Source organism: Nannobrachium achirus, assembly GCF_963921795.1.
Source record: "Nannobrachium achirus genome assembly, chromosome: 20".
NCBI classification, from domain to species: Eukaryota; Metazoa; Chordata; class Actinopteri; order Myctophiformes; family Myctophidae; genus Nannobrachium; species Nannobrachium achirus.
The window spans coordinates 10,217,786-10,235,187 of NC_137827.1; the positions used below are offsets into that span (position 1 = coordinate 10,217,786).

General features: G+C 42.2%; 2 protein-coding genes across 2 annotated transcripts in view; both read left to right on the plus strand.

Annotated features, from left to right (window-relative positions):
• Nucleotides 1–3,281, plus strand: part of lrrc57 (leucine rich repeat containing 57) — a 15,178-nt gene extending 11,897 nt beyond the window's left edge. Inside the window, exon 6 of the mRNA XM_080750351.1 lies at nt 1,257–3,281. Coding sequence (XP_080606477.1) covers nt 1,257–1,298 — 42 coding nt within the window. The 3' untranslated portion in view covers nt 1,299–3,281. The remainder of the gene's footprint in view (nt 1–1,256) is intronic.
• Nucleotides 3,282–6,257: 2,976 nt separating this feature from the next.
• The window catches only part of tyro3 (TYRO3 protein tyrosine kinase), a 58,542-nt gene continuing 47,397 nt past the window's right edge, over nt 6,258–17,402 (plus strand). Inside the window, exons 1-2 of the mRNA XM_080750550.1 lie at nt 6,258–6,699; nt 13,584–13,767. Coding sequence (XP_080606676.1) covers nt 6,612–6,699; nt 13,584–13,767 — 272 coding nt within the window. The 5' untranslated portion in view covers nt 6,258–6,611. The remainder of the gene's footprint in view (nt 6,700–13,583; nt 13,768–17,402) is intronic.

Genomic DNA, 17,402 nt, shown 5'->3' on the forward strand with positions numbered 1-17,402 from the left:
TGACAGCCCTAAAAGCGGTTCAAATCTAAAGTGACACAGATATGGGTTGATGACACGCACACACACACACACACACACACACATACACACGCGCACACACACGCACACACACGGCAAAAGAAGAGAGACACAATCCCATTGTTGCCTAAACAGCTGTCATGTTTTCACAGTAGACAGTCACACAACACACTAAATAATAATCCACATTAATTAAACACCATCATATGACTGAGGTTGTTGTTCTACTGACGGGCGTGTGTGTGTGTGTGTGTGTGTGTGTGTGTGTGTGTGTGTGTGTGTGTGTGTGTGTGTGTGTGTGTGTGTGTGTGTGTGTGTGTGTGTGTGTGTGTGTGTGTGTGTGTGTGTGTGTGTGTGTGTGTGTGTGTGTGTGTGTGTGTGTGTGTGTGTGTGTGTGTGTGCCGGCCGCACTGGGGGAACTAGCTGCTAGCCAAGTTAGCTAAGCTCTCGGCAATAATGGGATTTTGTGCCATTCTCTCGCTCAGGCTTTTCTCTCTCCAATTAGAGGGATCAGTTGGTGAAAGTTGAAGCTCAGACTGTTTAGCTAAGCCTTCGTCATAATCTGTCAACTCTTCTGGTCAAATATAGGCTCGTACGTATACACAAACTGTAACTAGTGCTACAGTTAGGTTGTCGACTACGCTACTTCTAATACTAGGGTTGGTGGTCGATTCATTTAAAAATCATGATTATTATTTTTTTCTTCGAATCTGAATTAATTTCAATATTTACAAAAACTATTTTTCTGTTTTATTTTTTTATTTTTATAGCTTAGCTGCTGGTAATGTTAACTCGCCTTCCCAGCTTCCATAGTGGTTGTTTTCACTAACCTAAAAAAATCATAGAATATTCTGCGTCCATCCGATATGCTCGCGGGAGCCCTCAAAAGATGTGCACGGGTGTCCTGGAGATGGAAAATAATCCCTGTCGACTCACGACGATCCACTCCAAAGATAGCCGCTTCCGCGCCGAGCTTGCGTCCAGCCCCTCTCCCATATTCATTATGACAATTTTTCCGTTTTATAAAAAAAGGGACAGGCTGTATAGCCGATGGCATGGGACGGTTACTCGCCCCCATGGCTGATTGTGTCCACGATCCAGTGGGACAGGCGCTGTTTTGACGCTACACCAGTGCGGCACCTACACAGATCTAGTCAATAGAAAGAAATCCATTGACAGTGGCCTAGAAAGAATCTTCAACTATTTTTAATTTCTCTTCTTCTTCTTCTTTTTGTCAGTATATGGAGCGCTTCACCGCCACCAAGAAGAAGTTTACCTGAAGTAAACGGCACAACAACAAAAAAAGAACGTACATTGTTGGCAGGATGCTGAACTGCAAGTAAAAACTCTGAGAGGTGATGATGATGACTCCCTAACACCATGCAGCACTATAACAACAAACAATAACCATGATTAAAAAAAGACGCCTGACAGTTAAGTTGGACATTAATCGGACTCTCTTAGTAAGAGAACACAAGAGAAGGGTTCTGGGTCCAATGAATCAATGCCTCGCAAAACCGGGATCGAACCTGTAAACTTTGCCATTCCAAGGACGGTTCGCTCTGGGCCAACAGATTACCCTGCTACTGAGCAAGGCTGAAGAAGCAAGGAAGTACAGGGCCATCGTCGGTTCAACACTGCATTCAAAACATTTCAATTTTATTATTTATGATTATAACTCTTCTTTCGACATCACTTAAGTGCTTTCCACAACAGCCAAAAGAGAGGGTCTATCACATGCTAGCATGTTTGTTCCTTTGTCCTCCATTTGGTCGGTTCCACTATCTGGTTGGGAATTAAAGGGATTACTTTTTTTCTATCAATTACTCATCCCATGGAGACTTGAATTCATAGATATAAATTAGATATGGACAAACCAACACACCACCATTCACTGTGTTGAATCACAACATTATTTATTATATCTGAAATGACATTTGAATCCATTTCAGATTAATGTCCATGTGGGTGAGTAATCAATTGAAAAAAAGTCATTCTCATTGAAGTGTTTTGATGTGAATTGTATTTTTATATGAGAAAGGCTCTGTGATGTCAACTAATGTGTCCAAACGTTCCTGGATATGAGACGGATTGATATGTTCCAGAATCAAACAGCTGAGAGGTGCAGGCAGGTGTTGATTTCGTTGACTAAAACTATGACAAAAAACTTGGTCGGCTACCTTTTTTTCACTGACGAAAACGGAATAAAACCAAAATAAAAAGACTAACGGTGCATTTTAACAGCGGGCAACCACGGGCGACAGCCTGGAGTATTTTCAGGAAGTGCGTTATTGTCTTGGGAACCGGCAACTACTGCCGATACTAGGCGATGAGGCGATGGTGGAAAAGTCTCCCAAAAACATGAATAGTTTATCTTTTGGGGTGAAATCGTCGGAGATATCCAATCAAATTCATGTGTTGCTTTGTTTACCCAATGGAGGACGTACGTTAATGACGACAGGAACGCCCACTAGGAGATTTTTATCGACTAGCGTCGCTGGCTGTTGCCCGCTGTTAAAAACTAGACCAAAACTAAAACTTTTCAGATGACAGATATGACTAAACTTAAACAACAGTTTATTCAAAAGACTATGACTAAAACTAACAAAATTTGGTGTCAAAATTAACACTGTCGTGTTCACAGACTGTACCTAAAAATATATATGAATATTTAATTATATGATATACTACATTTAATAAATACCCTTTGCTTAGCGTTTTTATTTTTTTCCTTCTCACAGAATCAAAGGTTTTATGGTCATGATTCAACAGGATCCTGGATGGCTTGATTCTATGCTTAAAACAATTTGTATGAATATTTTTGTAAATCTCTATGGGATAAATGAATGAAAAAATGTTTTTCATGGAGCATCCGCATGGCATGTAAATCTCCATTTAAATTCCTTTTGGAATCCTTCTGCTCCCAGATGCTGAGAGAATGTCTTGAAGAATTGTACTGGTCACCGACAGTATGTATAAATGAAGCTTAGTTTAGACTAGGGGTCTTCAACGGGGGGTTCGGGACCCCTAGGGGGGGTCCTCAAGAGTTACTACAGGGTGGCCACCAAATCTTTGTGTGATAGGGCAGTGTTTCTCAAACTTTTTTCTGCATGGGCACACTTTTCATGTCCCAAGAATCCATGGGCACACCAACATAATACGGGGGTGTAAATGTCGTCACTGTCGGGAAGAAACCTTGTATCTCCAAGTTTCAAATGTGTACGTTTCTTCGCAAAGTAAAGCCCTGCTTCATCATACAAGGCTGTCGCACAACAGTAGTGAAAACAGCAGATCTACAAGCACACAACGCCTCGCAACGCGAGGCGTTGTGTGCTTGTAGATCGGCCGTTTTCACTAGTTTAAATCATTTTTAAAATGATAAATGCAATACCGGCTTTCAAGCAGTTTCAAGGGGCACACTTGACCCTTCTCAGGGGCACACCAAAGGTCCCCAGGCACAGTGGTTGAGAAACACTGAGACAGGGAAAATTGAACCGCTGCTTTACAGGATGGCAACGTTCTGAGCGCAGTAACTTTACTCCTAATATCGTCTGCAGGTTCAAACCATCTCCCATCCTGGATGAAATAATTACTGTGTCGCACCTAAAACATGATTTAATTTAAAACATTTGAATGAATAATCGGAATCTTTTGTCGACGTACGTTGATGTTTTTAAGGCTTTCAGTGTTCTCTCACGCTAAGGTTCCTTCCCCTATACAGAATTGAATGATTGCTTTATCAGCAGTTTTCAAAATATATGCACAGGAAAATAAAGTTCAATACAAGGCCTGAGAGGATTTTAAACCCAATAAAGCCGATGGCTTGTTTCTATTGGGATCCTTTTATTGGGAAAGGTTATTGATCAATTCCCATTTCAGTATGTGTGTACAGTTATCATGTATATTTATTTTAACAGCTGCATCTGCTTAATTATCCTGGGAGAAATGGTGTTTGTGTTTTGAGCGAAGGTGAAAAAAACTCACAATAATATTTGTTTTTAATTTAATTACATTTATATATTTACCTGCATCATATACATTCATGTTGGCAATTCCACAAGTTGTGTCAAATGTTATGACTGTGATGTAATGTTTGCTCTGGCCGATGGGATGTTAATGGTGTGTATAGAATTTGCTCAGGTTTAATAAAAGTGTTGAAATACCTTTTTAGTTTTAAGCATGCATGATTGCAACACAAGGCTTTGTTCTATAAAGAGAAAATTGTATAATGTGAATAAATTTGGTGATTTTTGGCATGTCATTATAAGGCAAAACATTACAAAATGTTCCGAAACAATGTTTATAAAAGTGTCTAGTAACACATCTCACAAAGACTGAAATTCAGTTTCCCTAGGAGAATCCCTAGGAGAATAAGCTACAGGAAAAAACACACCAGAATAAATCTGCTTTAAGTAGCATGTGAAGGGTCAAATACAAAGGGGGTTTGCATGATTCTGAATCCATTGCAAGCATTTGTTTTGCACAAAAAACATTCCTTGGGCTAAAAACAGTCCCACAGTATGGTTTAGTGATCATCACGTTTCACAGTTTTGTGGGAGAAGTTTTTAGCCCAAGGCAAAACAAATGCTTGCAATGGATTCAGAATCATGAAAAAACCCTAGTTTGACCCCTCAAATGCTACTTAAAGCATTTTTTTTTGTGTGTGTTTTTTCCTGTATAGTTAAGTTAATGTGACCCCAACTTTCAGCAGCTATCACAGATTCTCCTAGGGAAACTGAATTTCAGTCTTCGTGAGATGTGTTTCTAGACACCTTTATAAACACATTGGTGAAGAAATGTATTCCAGGACTTTTTAAAGGACCACCTCACCTCTGGGACAACCATATCTTATTTTATTGTTGTTTGGGACACGATCAACACAATCCTGAGTAATTTTTTGTGTTCAATCTGTGTTTTTAGATATTTTAGTATTTCAGCATGCAACAACTGGTCATATCATATGACCAGTTGTTGCATGCCTCAGAGGTGAGGTCCTTTAAGATATCCCCTGACTAATATGTTTGCTGTTCGTCGTACAACTAGGCACGGTGATTAACTGTTTCTTTTGGTTTGACTTTGATGTCTTACAGTCTTAACCCTAGTCATGACCAGTGACCTACAGTATAAAGTCTCTCCTTTTTCCTGAGCAGCTTCATAGATCATACAGAAACACGTTGCGTTGTCATACATCACCTCACTGATCAACCCAATAAAGATACATTAACTAATTCCTTCTTTTCATTTCATTCATTCATTAATCCAGAGACGTGCATGTCTGGTCACTTGTGGGGTTTGAACCTGTGATCTTTCGCAGAGTGGACAGGCTTCTAACCATGAAGCAAAAGATGCAAATCTAGTTTCAGTTAATTCTTGACATGAAGTATTTTAGTTTTTGTTTGAGTTTTCTATGCACTTTGTGTCAATTCCAGGGGGTTCCCAGCAAACATGTGTTAATACAGCATCACAATCTCTGAGCTTGTACATCTATTTCTTTTCTTTTTTATCTTGAAAGTATTGAACCATCATTGAACCAATCATTTAGACTTGTTTTTTTAACACAAATCTTCTCTTTGATTCAATATTGTATTAAACATAAATGCAAACAGTATTGAGGTACAGTCATAGATTTAGTCTAGATCTAGACTCTAGTCTAGAAGGATCACAAAATCCTATGATTTGACTTTGAGGTCCTACTGTATATGGGGCTTTTAAGCCGTGACATCATTTTGTAGTCAGACCTCCAAGCAGATTTATTGTCAATATCTATCCCTCGCTATTTCAACAGATCCGAGACAAAAATAACGACTAAAGTATAATTCTACCACTTTCCTTTCAACAACAAAGAGAAGAAAAATTTGAAAATGGTAAAAAGATTCGCTTTTTTGGGGGGCAAAAGTTCTCCTCTGCCTACAAAAATGATGTCAGTCAGACTTAACAGCCCCATTACATTCATCAACTCATCTTCCGCATTTTCAAATGGGGGCCTGTGGACAAAATATATCATCATTTTGGGGGTCCTTAAAAAAAGTATGAGAACCAGTAGTTCCTTCTGGATTAACTGATTTAAAATCAGCTTTAAAATCGGTTAATTCTGACAGACTACTGCTGTTCCTTCGCCACTAGATGGCGTAGTTTCACTGCAATAAGACCCGCAGGAACTGACCAGCCAACTTTCTCCCACATTCCTCCACTTCACTCCGCTCCACCGCTCCGACCCGCACAACAAAACAAAGTAGCCACACTATTACCAAACCACCGATCCTGCTGCTTTAGTTACACCGGGCTTCAACTGTTAATAAACCTCATTCACATTGAACAAGACCCTTTTTTCCATGGTTAATTGTCGGGTTAACCGCTTTTTCTCCTGGTGTGACTGTTGTTTCTTCCCAACAACCTCCTCAATGGATGCTTTTCTTCTCCGGAGGGATTTGTTGTTTTGTTTAGTTTGTTCGGACACGTTCTCCTCCTGCCTCTTCCAGAAGCAGTGAAAAGAAGCCGATCGGGTTCACATGGACGCAACTATAACGGAATACAAAGCTGCGAAGACGTTGTATTATATGTAATGACAATAACAATACACCAATGATGACAAAATGAGATTATTTGCTGCTGTTTGCGCTCTGCTGTTCCTCTCGCTGCAACTTCTCCTCCTTCACCCAGCAACCTGCAGCAGCAGTAGCGGTGAGTTTGATTTGATTAACGAACAAACAACTAAATACATGTTAATAGCCTACATGTTTTCCGATCTGTGTCCACTCTCTCCACACACAGCACAGCTGGAGTTTTGACCCCAACGGCGGTATTCATCATCCTTGGATCAAGACTATCATAAAAAAAATATGTATTTTCTTTTTTCCCCTGTCAAAATCATCGATCAAACACATCGATAGGCTACTCTTGATCCAAGGCTATATGTTTTAATATTTATTAAAAACACACTAAAAACAGATGAACGACCCACTTTTCTCTATCTTTATTCTTTCTTTCTCTATTAGGCTATTATTATTTGCGTCGACATTCCAAAGTTGTACAAGGTGCACCAGCCAGGGAAACGTGCTGGAATGTAATAAGAATTTAATCTGTTAATCTCTACTCTCTACATCCTCCAAATTCCAACCCCTGTAGGCTAGGTAGGTTGTTGCTTTTCCCCTTCAATCCTAATTTAGGGTCAAAACAACAACAACAACTGACATCAAACGTGTTGACAGAATTGTATAGCCCATCTGTTATATTTTCGGCAAGCGACAGCATTGTTGAATTTGTTGGTTTGACTGTGAGATAACTGTTGCACTGTGTTACTGTCTGAGAAACCAAGTAGAAGAAAGCAACACAAGCCGTGTGTGTGTGTGTGTGTGTGTGTGTGTGTGTGTGTGTGTGTTTGTTTTAACACTCAAGATGTGTGACTTGAAGCTGGCCAGAGTGCTATCAAAGAATTTAGTCACTGACACATACTGTGTGTGTGTGTGTGTGTGTGTGTGTGTGTGTGTGTGTGTGTGTGTTTTCACAGCTGAGGACAGCTGTTGAGTGTTTGCCGCCCACAGTGAAAGTCTTCCTTCTCACACACACACACACACACACACACACACACACACACACACACACACACACACACACACACACAGCCCGCCTGAAGTGATGGATCAGAATGTATCTATCTCTATCTCTGCACTGCACTGGGACATTTCCTATTATTGTGGTGACGTCATCACAGTGGTGATGTCACAGTGCAGGGAAGTGAGAGAGAGAATGATGTCATCATCTTACTGGAGGAGAAATCTATTTTTATCTCAGTATTTATGATGCCAGCAAATCACCTCCATGATGTCAAGACTCATTAGCACTGTGGTGAGATCATGCCGTGGTGATAAAAGTAGGCATCTCACATTCTTTAAACCAGGGGTCTTCAACGTTTTCAGGCCAAGGACCCCTTAGTTGAGAGAGAGATGGAGCAGGGACCCCCACAACCTGGTCATAGATTCCATATAGTTTCATCGTTTGACAGCACAATCATTTTGGATTCATGTCAATGTGTGTTTTCAGATATTTAACCACTTGAACTGTCATTACCTAATAAACTTGACTTTTCACTCTGTACTTAATCTGCTCTTTTCCCCTCTACACCAAAGCGCTTTGCCGAAAATAGCCGATCTACAAGTAGATCTGCTATTTTTGTCTAAAGTTCTCAGAATATGGACACTAGGGTTCAAGGACCCCCTGTTGAAGACCCCTGCTTTAAAGTATCAATACAATAATTACTATTATTATTAATACTGCAATATAGAGAAATAGAACTGCACTCTGTTGAGGTGCCATCTTGCGCCTTGTGCACAAGTTGGCCATGTATGGCCTACTTACTGGTGCACCAGCAGAGCGCGCCATGAGGTGCGCTCACCACTGGCATCACCAGGAATGCTGGTCCCTCATAGGCTGTTAATGATGACGTTGCCAGAAATGCTGGTCCCTGATTGGGCTACGGGCTTAAACATACAGACAGCGACATACATGCATACGCAGCCGAACGCAGCCGATCCCATTTCACTTTTTCAAACGTATAAAAATCTTTTGAAAATAGCAGATCTTCAAGCTCACAATGCGTTGTGAACTTGTAGATCGGCTATTTTCCAAATGGCCAAAACATACTGTATATAGGGCTGTAGTGGTTAATGTACCTATGTTTTGTAATAATAATCAAAATCTACAAAGAAACTATAGTTTTCAAATCGTACTAGAGCAACAGCACAATATTTGCCTCTGAGATGTAATGGAGTAGAAGTTAAAGTAGCCTACCCATTGGAAATTGGAAATACCGTAAGTACTGTGTGTACTGTGTACTAAATATATTTAGTTAATTACTTTACACCACTGGGATCACGTCGTGACAGTTTAGTTTTGGCTCCTGCTGGCAGCTGATGATGATGTCGCAGAGTGCTGCGTAGTGCTGCACAGCAGTTATTTTAGGCATTTCAGTGGTTCTCAAACAGTAGTTCAGCGGCAGTCCTGAATTGGAAAAATCACATATTTAGCCTTTGTGCGAAGTGATATAAATAACATGGAGCACTCTGCTGGCACACAAGTAGGCCATACATGGCCACGAGTGCACAAGAAGCAAGTTGGCACCTCGACAGAGTGCATTAGTTCTAGTTACTTTTGAGGATTTGGACTATTATTACGAAACTCACTGCTACTCAGCTAGTCAGCAGATCGACTGTAAGCTTGTAGATCGGCTATTTTCAAAAGATTTCTCTACATTTTATTCATCTGAAAACTTGTCGAGTGGGACGTTCTGCATAATGAGTACTTTACCTCCAGGACTTCGGGGACTTTTACTTCAGGGTTTCCTGCAGCACTTTATTGGCCAGGGGGGCCCCCTGGCCTAAAATCTGTCCCCCCTGGCCAAGAGACAAGAGTCAACCTCTCCTTTTATGTTGAGGGCAAAAATAAGAATTAGCCTAAAATAAGGGAATTAATTTAGTTGTGTTTTCCGTCATCATGGGCACATTCATGTGTTTTTTATAGGGCAAAATTAAGAATTAATATTACAAATCAAGTGAATTAATTACTTGAATTAATTAATTAATTATCAAAAAATGTCGGCGCACACGCTTTGCGCGTGCGCCATGAGATCCCCCCTGGTCAAGGCTTTTTCCTGCAGGAAACCCTGTACTTGTAACAGTATTTCTACATTGCAGTATTGTTACTTTTACTTATCGTAAAGTAAAACATTTGAGTACTTTTCCCACCTCGCCAATGGCATTTAATAGAATTGCAGACTACTTAGTTCAGTGTTTCTCAACCTTCTTTCTGCGTGGGCACACTTTTCATGTCCCATAATACGGGGGTGTAAATATCGTCACTGTCGGGAAGAAACCTTGTATCTCCAAGTTTCAAATTTGTACGTTTCTTCGCAAAGTAAAGCCCTGCTTCATCACACAAGGCTGTCTCACAACAGTAGTGAAAACAGCAGATCTACAAGCACACAACGCCTCGCACCGTGTTAGTTTAAATCATTTTTAATAATACAATACTGGCTTTCAAGCAGTTTCATGGGGCACACTTGACCCTTCTCAGGGGCACACCAAAGGTCCCCAGGCACAGTGGTTGAGAAACACAACTTAAGTCTTAGTTGTTTCTGGTCAGCACACGTTGGCAGCATTCTTTGCAGCATCTTTAGACTTGTTGGGTGCAGCTTGATGATAATAACAAGTTGCATTATTCCGCGTCTTGTTTTGAGACGGGATGACTTTTGAAATGTTACGTCGGTGAATAAAGGCAGTCCTTGAAATTGATGTGGGAGTTAAAGGGACATCATAATATTCCTGTATTTCCCATCAGTGTTGCCATTGCCAGATGTACGATAATTATCCTATTTTTGCGAATATTTTACCCTCTGTACGATGTACGATCAGTAATTCCCAAAATGCCCAAATGTATAATAATTTTGCCATATAACAAAAAAGTGTGTGAATTTACTAAATTCCCTGGCTGCTGATTCGGGAAATCGGTAAACATGACCATAGATCTGTACTTGGCATTAAAAACACCAGTCGTGTCTTTCCTGTTCAGTTTCAGGCTTTTATTTGTGTAAGGTCCAGGAAGTTGCCTGCCTCCACGTAGCGTATGTGATGCGTTTTTGTCTCGTACGAGTCTCAAACAAGGTTGTTTCTTACAATAAAGACATTTTCTTGTACATACACATGTGATTTCTCTCTTTCGGCTGTGTACTATAGTTTTCTTTCAAATGAATACGATAATTTTAAGCCTCTGGTACGATAATTCAACATTTCCCATCTGGCAACACTGTTTCCCAATAAAACTGGGAAAGCATCTGAGTCGTTTCAGAGTTTAGCTCTGTACGTCGTCTCTGTTGGGTGGAAACTGGACACCAGGGACGTGCTGGGCCCCTGATTCAGCCTGGGAAAAAGAGTTGGAGAGGCCCTCATTGCGCGCTATAGAGAGAGATCTCTCTCTATAGCGCTGCTGCTACTCAAAGATTTGCCATTTCAGATCATGACAAGTGATCGTCGGGTGGAAACCTTGTATGTCCAAAACCGTTTGTTTTGTATTTATCATTTAAAAAATGATTTAAACTAGTGAAAACAGCCGATCTACAAGCACACAACGCCTCGCGGTGCGAGGCGTTGTGTGCTTGTAGATCTGCTGTTTTCACTACTTTTGTGCAACAGCCTTGTATGATGAAGCAGGGCTTTGCTTTGCGAAAAAAAATGTACAAATTTGAAACTTGGAGATACGAGGTTTCTGCCCGACAGTGACGATTTACTTTGTTGGCCGCCCAGCCCCCAAAATGGAACGAAGGCAGACATTTTATTTGTATTTTTTTCCTAATGGGTTAGGGTTAGGGAATGAACTGGCCGTTCGGGAGTTGTCCCGCTTTTCCCAATGGCCAGCACGTCCCTGCTGGACACCTCACATGTTCAAAACTGTTACTTTTCAGGATTCAAATTCAAAAGTAGCCGAGCTTCATGCTTTTGTGTGACACTGTAGGTTGATCAAGTAGGGCGTAAATCTACAAAATAAAAACAACAACAATGGAGATATGAGCTTTCTGTCGACGGAAACACTTTTCTGTCGGGCAAAGTTCCATATTTATACGTTGGCTATTAGAAAAATAATTATAAACTAGTTCTGTGCCCAGGGGGTATCTGGGGGATTGAATGTAGGAGTGTCAGAAGTAATGTTGGAGTGCCCGTTTGGGCAGATCTTTATGCCCATATATGGTGTTCCATGTTGGAGTGCCCGTTTGGCAGATCTTTATGCCCATACATGGTGTTCCGTGTCCGGGCCAGTCAGTACTATGACGTGACGTCAGAGTATGATGTGATGTCAGCATGCAGACAGACAGTTACCATGGCGGCGAAACTGTCTTGTATCAGTGATGTCAGCATGCAGATGGTCAGACAGACATTCGCTAAATTAATAGTTAGATCAGTGTTTCTCAACCACTGTGCCTGGGTGCCCCTTGAAACTGCTTGAAAGCCAGTATTGTATTTATCATTTTAAAAAATATTTAAACTAGTGAAAACAGCCGATCTACAAGCACACAACGCCTCGCACACTACTGTTGTGCGACAGCCTTGTATGATGAAGCAGGGCTTTACTTTGCGAAGAAACGTACACATTTTAAACTTGGAGATACAAGGTTTCTTTCCCACAGTGACGATAATTACACTCCCGTATTATGTTGGTGTGCCCATGGATTCTTGGGACATGAAAAGTGTGCCCATGCACACTCTCAAAGGTTGAGAAACACTGAGTTAGTTAGATTATAGAAGATCTATAAGCTCACAGTGCGTCACTTTGCATCTGCTTGTGAAATTCTTTTTATCTTAAAAATATTAAATTTTTTGTAACACACATCTTCTGTTCTGGTTCTGGGGGTCCCTGGCACAACATGTGTGGGTCTGCAGCAAAATGCATACACAAGTCTGGGGACTGTCTGGTGGGGAGCGGGAGGAAGTGATGCATTGATGGGAAGTGTAGTCCTTTCCTACACTTCAAACTACATGCACTAACCTCTAATGGAGGACCATTTAAGGGCGTCATTAAAGTACCATGTCCTCTATTTGGAAGTAAAATTGTTAGATTTAATTTAACTCAGAAGAGAGTGCACAACTGAATCCATAATGGAACCAAATGGACCATTTGGTTCCATTATGGATCCATTTGGTTCCATTACCAAATGGACCCTTATGGGGTCCATTTGAACACTAAATTCCAGGAATGAATGAATGTGTGTGTGTGAGTGTGAGTGTGAGTGTGTGTGTGTGAGTGTGTGTGACACACTGTGTGGGTGTGAGTGTGTGTGTGAGTGTGTGTGACACACTGTGTGAGTGTGAGTGTGTGTGTGTGTGTGTGTGAGAGTGTGAGTGTGTGTGTGTCAACTCGGGCACTGTTTGCCCGAGTTCTGTCCGATATGAAACGGGTGTTTCATCTTTGTTATCGGTTTACCCGGCATTGGTCAATGTCGTTCAACGTGTTCGGGCCTCGGTATCTATAGCATGGGTGGATGAAATAGTCTCTCTCTGTCTCTCTCACGCGCACGCTGATCGAGCTCTGGTTTGATGTCAAGACAAGTGCCTAACAACAACGCAAGATTTTTCGTAAAGTAACAACCTAATGATCACACTACCGCGTCGCACAAACACGTCAATGTGGCGCACTTCGACCTGCTTCTTTCGTGTATCATCGCCTTTGATGATTCGTTGACGACATTTTATTTCACAAGATTTCTTGTTACTTGTCGATCTGCTACTTTGGCAATTTCACAAATTTGTACATATTAGGTTTCCAACCGACAGAGGCCATGACCGTAGATCAGATGGTTCTCAACCTGTGGGTTCGAGACCCCCCAAGGGGGTCCCCAAAGTATTTGGGAGGGGGGGGGGGGGGGGGGGGGGGGGGGGGGGGGGGGGGGGGGGGGGGGGGGGTTCAAATTAATTTGGTGGGTCGCGGGCCTGAACAGGTTTGAGAACCACTGCCGTAGATAAGGAGATGAAGATCGTTATATTCCTCGTCCTCATCTTGTCCCCCCTCCCCCTCCGTTGCAGGGGTGCGTTTCACGGAGCACCCGTCCAACCAGACGGTGAGCCAGGGCAACGCGGTGCGCCTGGGCTGCGCGGTGGAAGGCCTCAGCGAGCCTGACATCATCTGGAGGAAGGATGGGGAGAGGCTGTACAGCACCGACCAGATGTACATCCTGCTGGGGGACCACCACTGGGAGACCTTCCATAGGTAGACCGCGCACGCACACGCACGCACACACACACGCACGCACGCACACACGCACGCACGCACACACACACACACACACACACACACACACACACACACACACACACACACACACGTACACGCACCACTTACCCACTATATACCAGTAGGACGCCTCAGGGCGACTAAAGGGCGAGGTCGCGCCATGTCTTGGCCATCTGGCCAGTGATGTATATTGGACCAGTTACCCATATATGGAGACCCCTGGTACCAATATATGGAGATCCATGTACTGTATATGGAGATATGCTGTGAGCGCCCAAACATGCTTTACTCAGTTATTCGTTATGTGAAAGTCCTATGATGTCTTTAACATCTGACATCATACCCTTTTATGCCCATACATGGAGATCCCTGTCTGTAGAACCAGCCACACAGATATGGATTCTGTTAGTGTGGTATTCCCATATGTCCTGTTAGATATGGGCTTAATATTGATGACATCAGGGAACTCCAAATATGGGCATAAAAGGGATTCTGTTAGTGTGACATCACAGTGAAGTCAGAGCGGCAAACCCATAGACCGTAAAAAAGTGTACACGTCCAGACGGACAGAGTCAGCATGTGCCGTTTCACATACTAAACTGCGACCTTCGGTTTCAATAAGGGGGCACGGTGGCGCAGTCGGTTGTGCTGTCGCCTCACAGCTAGAAGCTCCTGCGTTCGATTCACGCGACGCGTGGCATGTTAGCTCCTTCACATCATCAGCGCCCATACCTTGGTGGGGTTGACAAAAGGGCCTGTGTGGAGTTTGCATGTTCTCTCTGTGTCTCCTAGGGTAGGTACCCTCACAAAAAACATGCAGTAATCCTGGTCTCTATACTGCCTCCCCCTGGCCAGCCGGGGCGCCTGATGGAGGGGAAAGGAACTGGCTGGAATAACGTGTTCCTTCCACACACTACGTCCAACCGGGGAAACTCCCCCCTGTCGGGAAAGTTGGTTGTCTTGCCTAAATTGTTATTTAAGTAGTTTATTTTGTTATTTTAAATAGTTTTTTTTAGGCCAAGGAGCCCTTAGCTGAGCGAGAGATGAAGCAGGGACCCCCCCCCCCCCCCCCCCCCAATATATGTTGTATTATTGTGTTGCAGATTAAACCTTTTCATAGATTTCATGGATGGCTTCATAGACTTAATTGACAGCACTGTCATCAGTGTATCCTAGAATAGGGATGATGCTCGGGTTCAAGTGGTTGATATAAAAAAAATTATGTCATATCGCACAAAGATTTGGCCGTCTGTTGTTGTAACTTTGAGGACCCCCGAGGGGTCCCGGACCCCCTGTTGAAGACGGGGTCCGCTCACTATCCCGACTATCCGCTGTTCCGACTAGCGTCGGCAGGTTAGTTACTTAGCGTCGGCAGGTTAGTTACTTAGCGTAAGGCAGGTTAGTTACTTAGCGTATGGCAGGTTAGTTACTTAGCGTAAGGCAGGTTAGTTACTTAGCGTCGGCAGGTTAGTTACTGAGGTAAGGTTTACTGAGGTTAGGTTTAGGGTTGGGGGTAGAGTTAGGGTTAGTTTTAGTGTCGGAATACCGGCCCGTCGGCACACTGCTGCGGACCCGTTGAAGACCCCTGCTATATACTGCTTATTGGTTGAGCAGAGCCCTGTCACATGGACCACAAAAGAAAGATATAGAAGGAAAAAAGGGACGGCATTCATTCGAGACTGTAATTAATCACAGACCGGTTTCTCAAATCGTTAATGCTGCACAAGGTATATCTCTGCTGTCGGGCCGAAACCTCCTAACTCCAAAATGTTCATTTTCGGGAAAATGAGCTCAAGTGGAGTTAGGAGGTTTTGACCGAAGGGCTTTTTACTACTTTTCATTGGTTCAATATTATTGTAACCAACACACAGACGTAAAAGGTGTTCGATAGCACTGATTTATGAAAAAAAGAGAGGTCCAATCGGGTGGAGTTAGCTGGTTTGGCAGAAAGTGTGGAGTTTGGAGGTTTTGTCCCAAGCCCTGATTTACGCCAAAAAAATCAAAAACCTAAAAAATGGAGTTGAGAGGCTTTGGCCAGACAGTGACGAATGCATCTGTATACGTGGTCATTCTACTAATCCCCCGTCTCATTCCTTTGACATAACTTTTAATTGCAATATATTACTTCACTTTGTTTTATTATATTTACTTTCACTCTAACTCTCTGAATCTCCATAGAACAGGGGTCTTCAACGCTTTCAGTCCAAGGACCCCTTAGTTGAGAGAGAAATGAAGCAGGGACTCCCAGAACCCGTTATAGATTCCATATAGTTTCATATTTTGACAGCACAATCATCAGTGTATTTTGGAATCATGTCAATTTGTGTTTTCAGATATTTAACCACTTGAACTAAAAAATTTGACATTTCACTCTGTACTTAGTCTGCTCTTTTACCCCTCTACACAAAAGCTCTTTGCCGAAAATAGCCGATCTACAAGCTCACAACGCCTCGCGCTGCCTCTGTCATATGACCCCTGTCCCAATGCTAGACTGAATGATAACTAGAAAGGTGAAAGTCTGGGAAACTCAACGGACTCCACTGAATGGAGTTCAACTGTTACTGAACTCAACAGACTTTTGATCAGAAGGTTGCATAAAAGGGTTAGTCTAGATAAAATAAAGCTGAACTATAACTGGTTACCCTATACCTATAGGCAATTACGCTAATAAAATGCTAGTCGTATGTTGTATTAGAGAGAGAGATACAGACAGACAGACAGACAGACAGACAGACAGAGAGAGAGAGGCGATACCATTATTTACTGTAGAAAGTCTGTTTGCCCCCAACACACACAACACAAAAAATAACATGCACGCACGCGCACACACACACACACACACACACACACACACACACACACACACACACACACACACACACACACACACACACACACACACAATATTATTAGATGTCCTTTATAATTTGCAGCGTCAAGAATGAAAGAAAATGCTTAACAATAGACACAAACAAACAATAAAAACGCGGCATATACCGGTATGTTCTAATATAAACAATGTCAAATGCATACATACAGTAAGGGCCATGGTTAAAATGGCAATACAATTTTCAGCTTTTCTCAAATGGTAAATGGTGCATTTATATAGCGCTTTTTATCCAGAGCGCTTTACATAGATTGTGCATTACATTCACCCATTCACACACACATTAATACACGCGATGGCGGAGGAAAGCATGCAAGGCTATTTGCTTGGAAAGTGTGTTGGGATTAGGTGGACCACAGGCTTTAGGCCGAGTAGCTGCGGAACTAGTTTGTTTTGGTAGGTCTGAAGTTCAGCAGGCTACATGGAGATCTCTGATGGTCTTTGCCCAAGAGTTCAGATCCTATCCAAGTGGATCAGATTAGAAAGTGTGATATTGGAGATATGATGTAATTATTCAATTAACCAAATGTAAATCAATTTTGAGATCGGATATCAAAGTTATATCAATGTTGTTTTTTTGTTTAGTTTTTTTTTCAGGTACTTAACTACCCCGAATCCAGAATCTGATCAGATAAGGATTACAAGTTTAACACTCTTGGGCCCTGGCCGTGCGAGACTAGTCTCTCCTACTCTGGGATAAATTCACCTTTTATTTGCCGAGCTG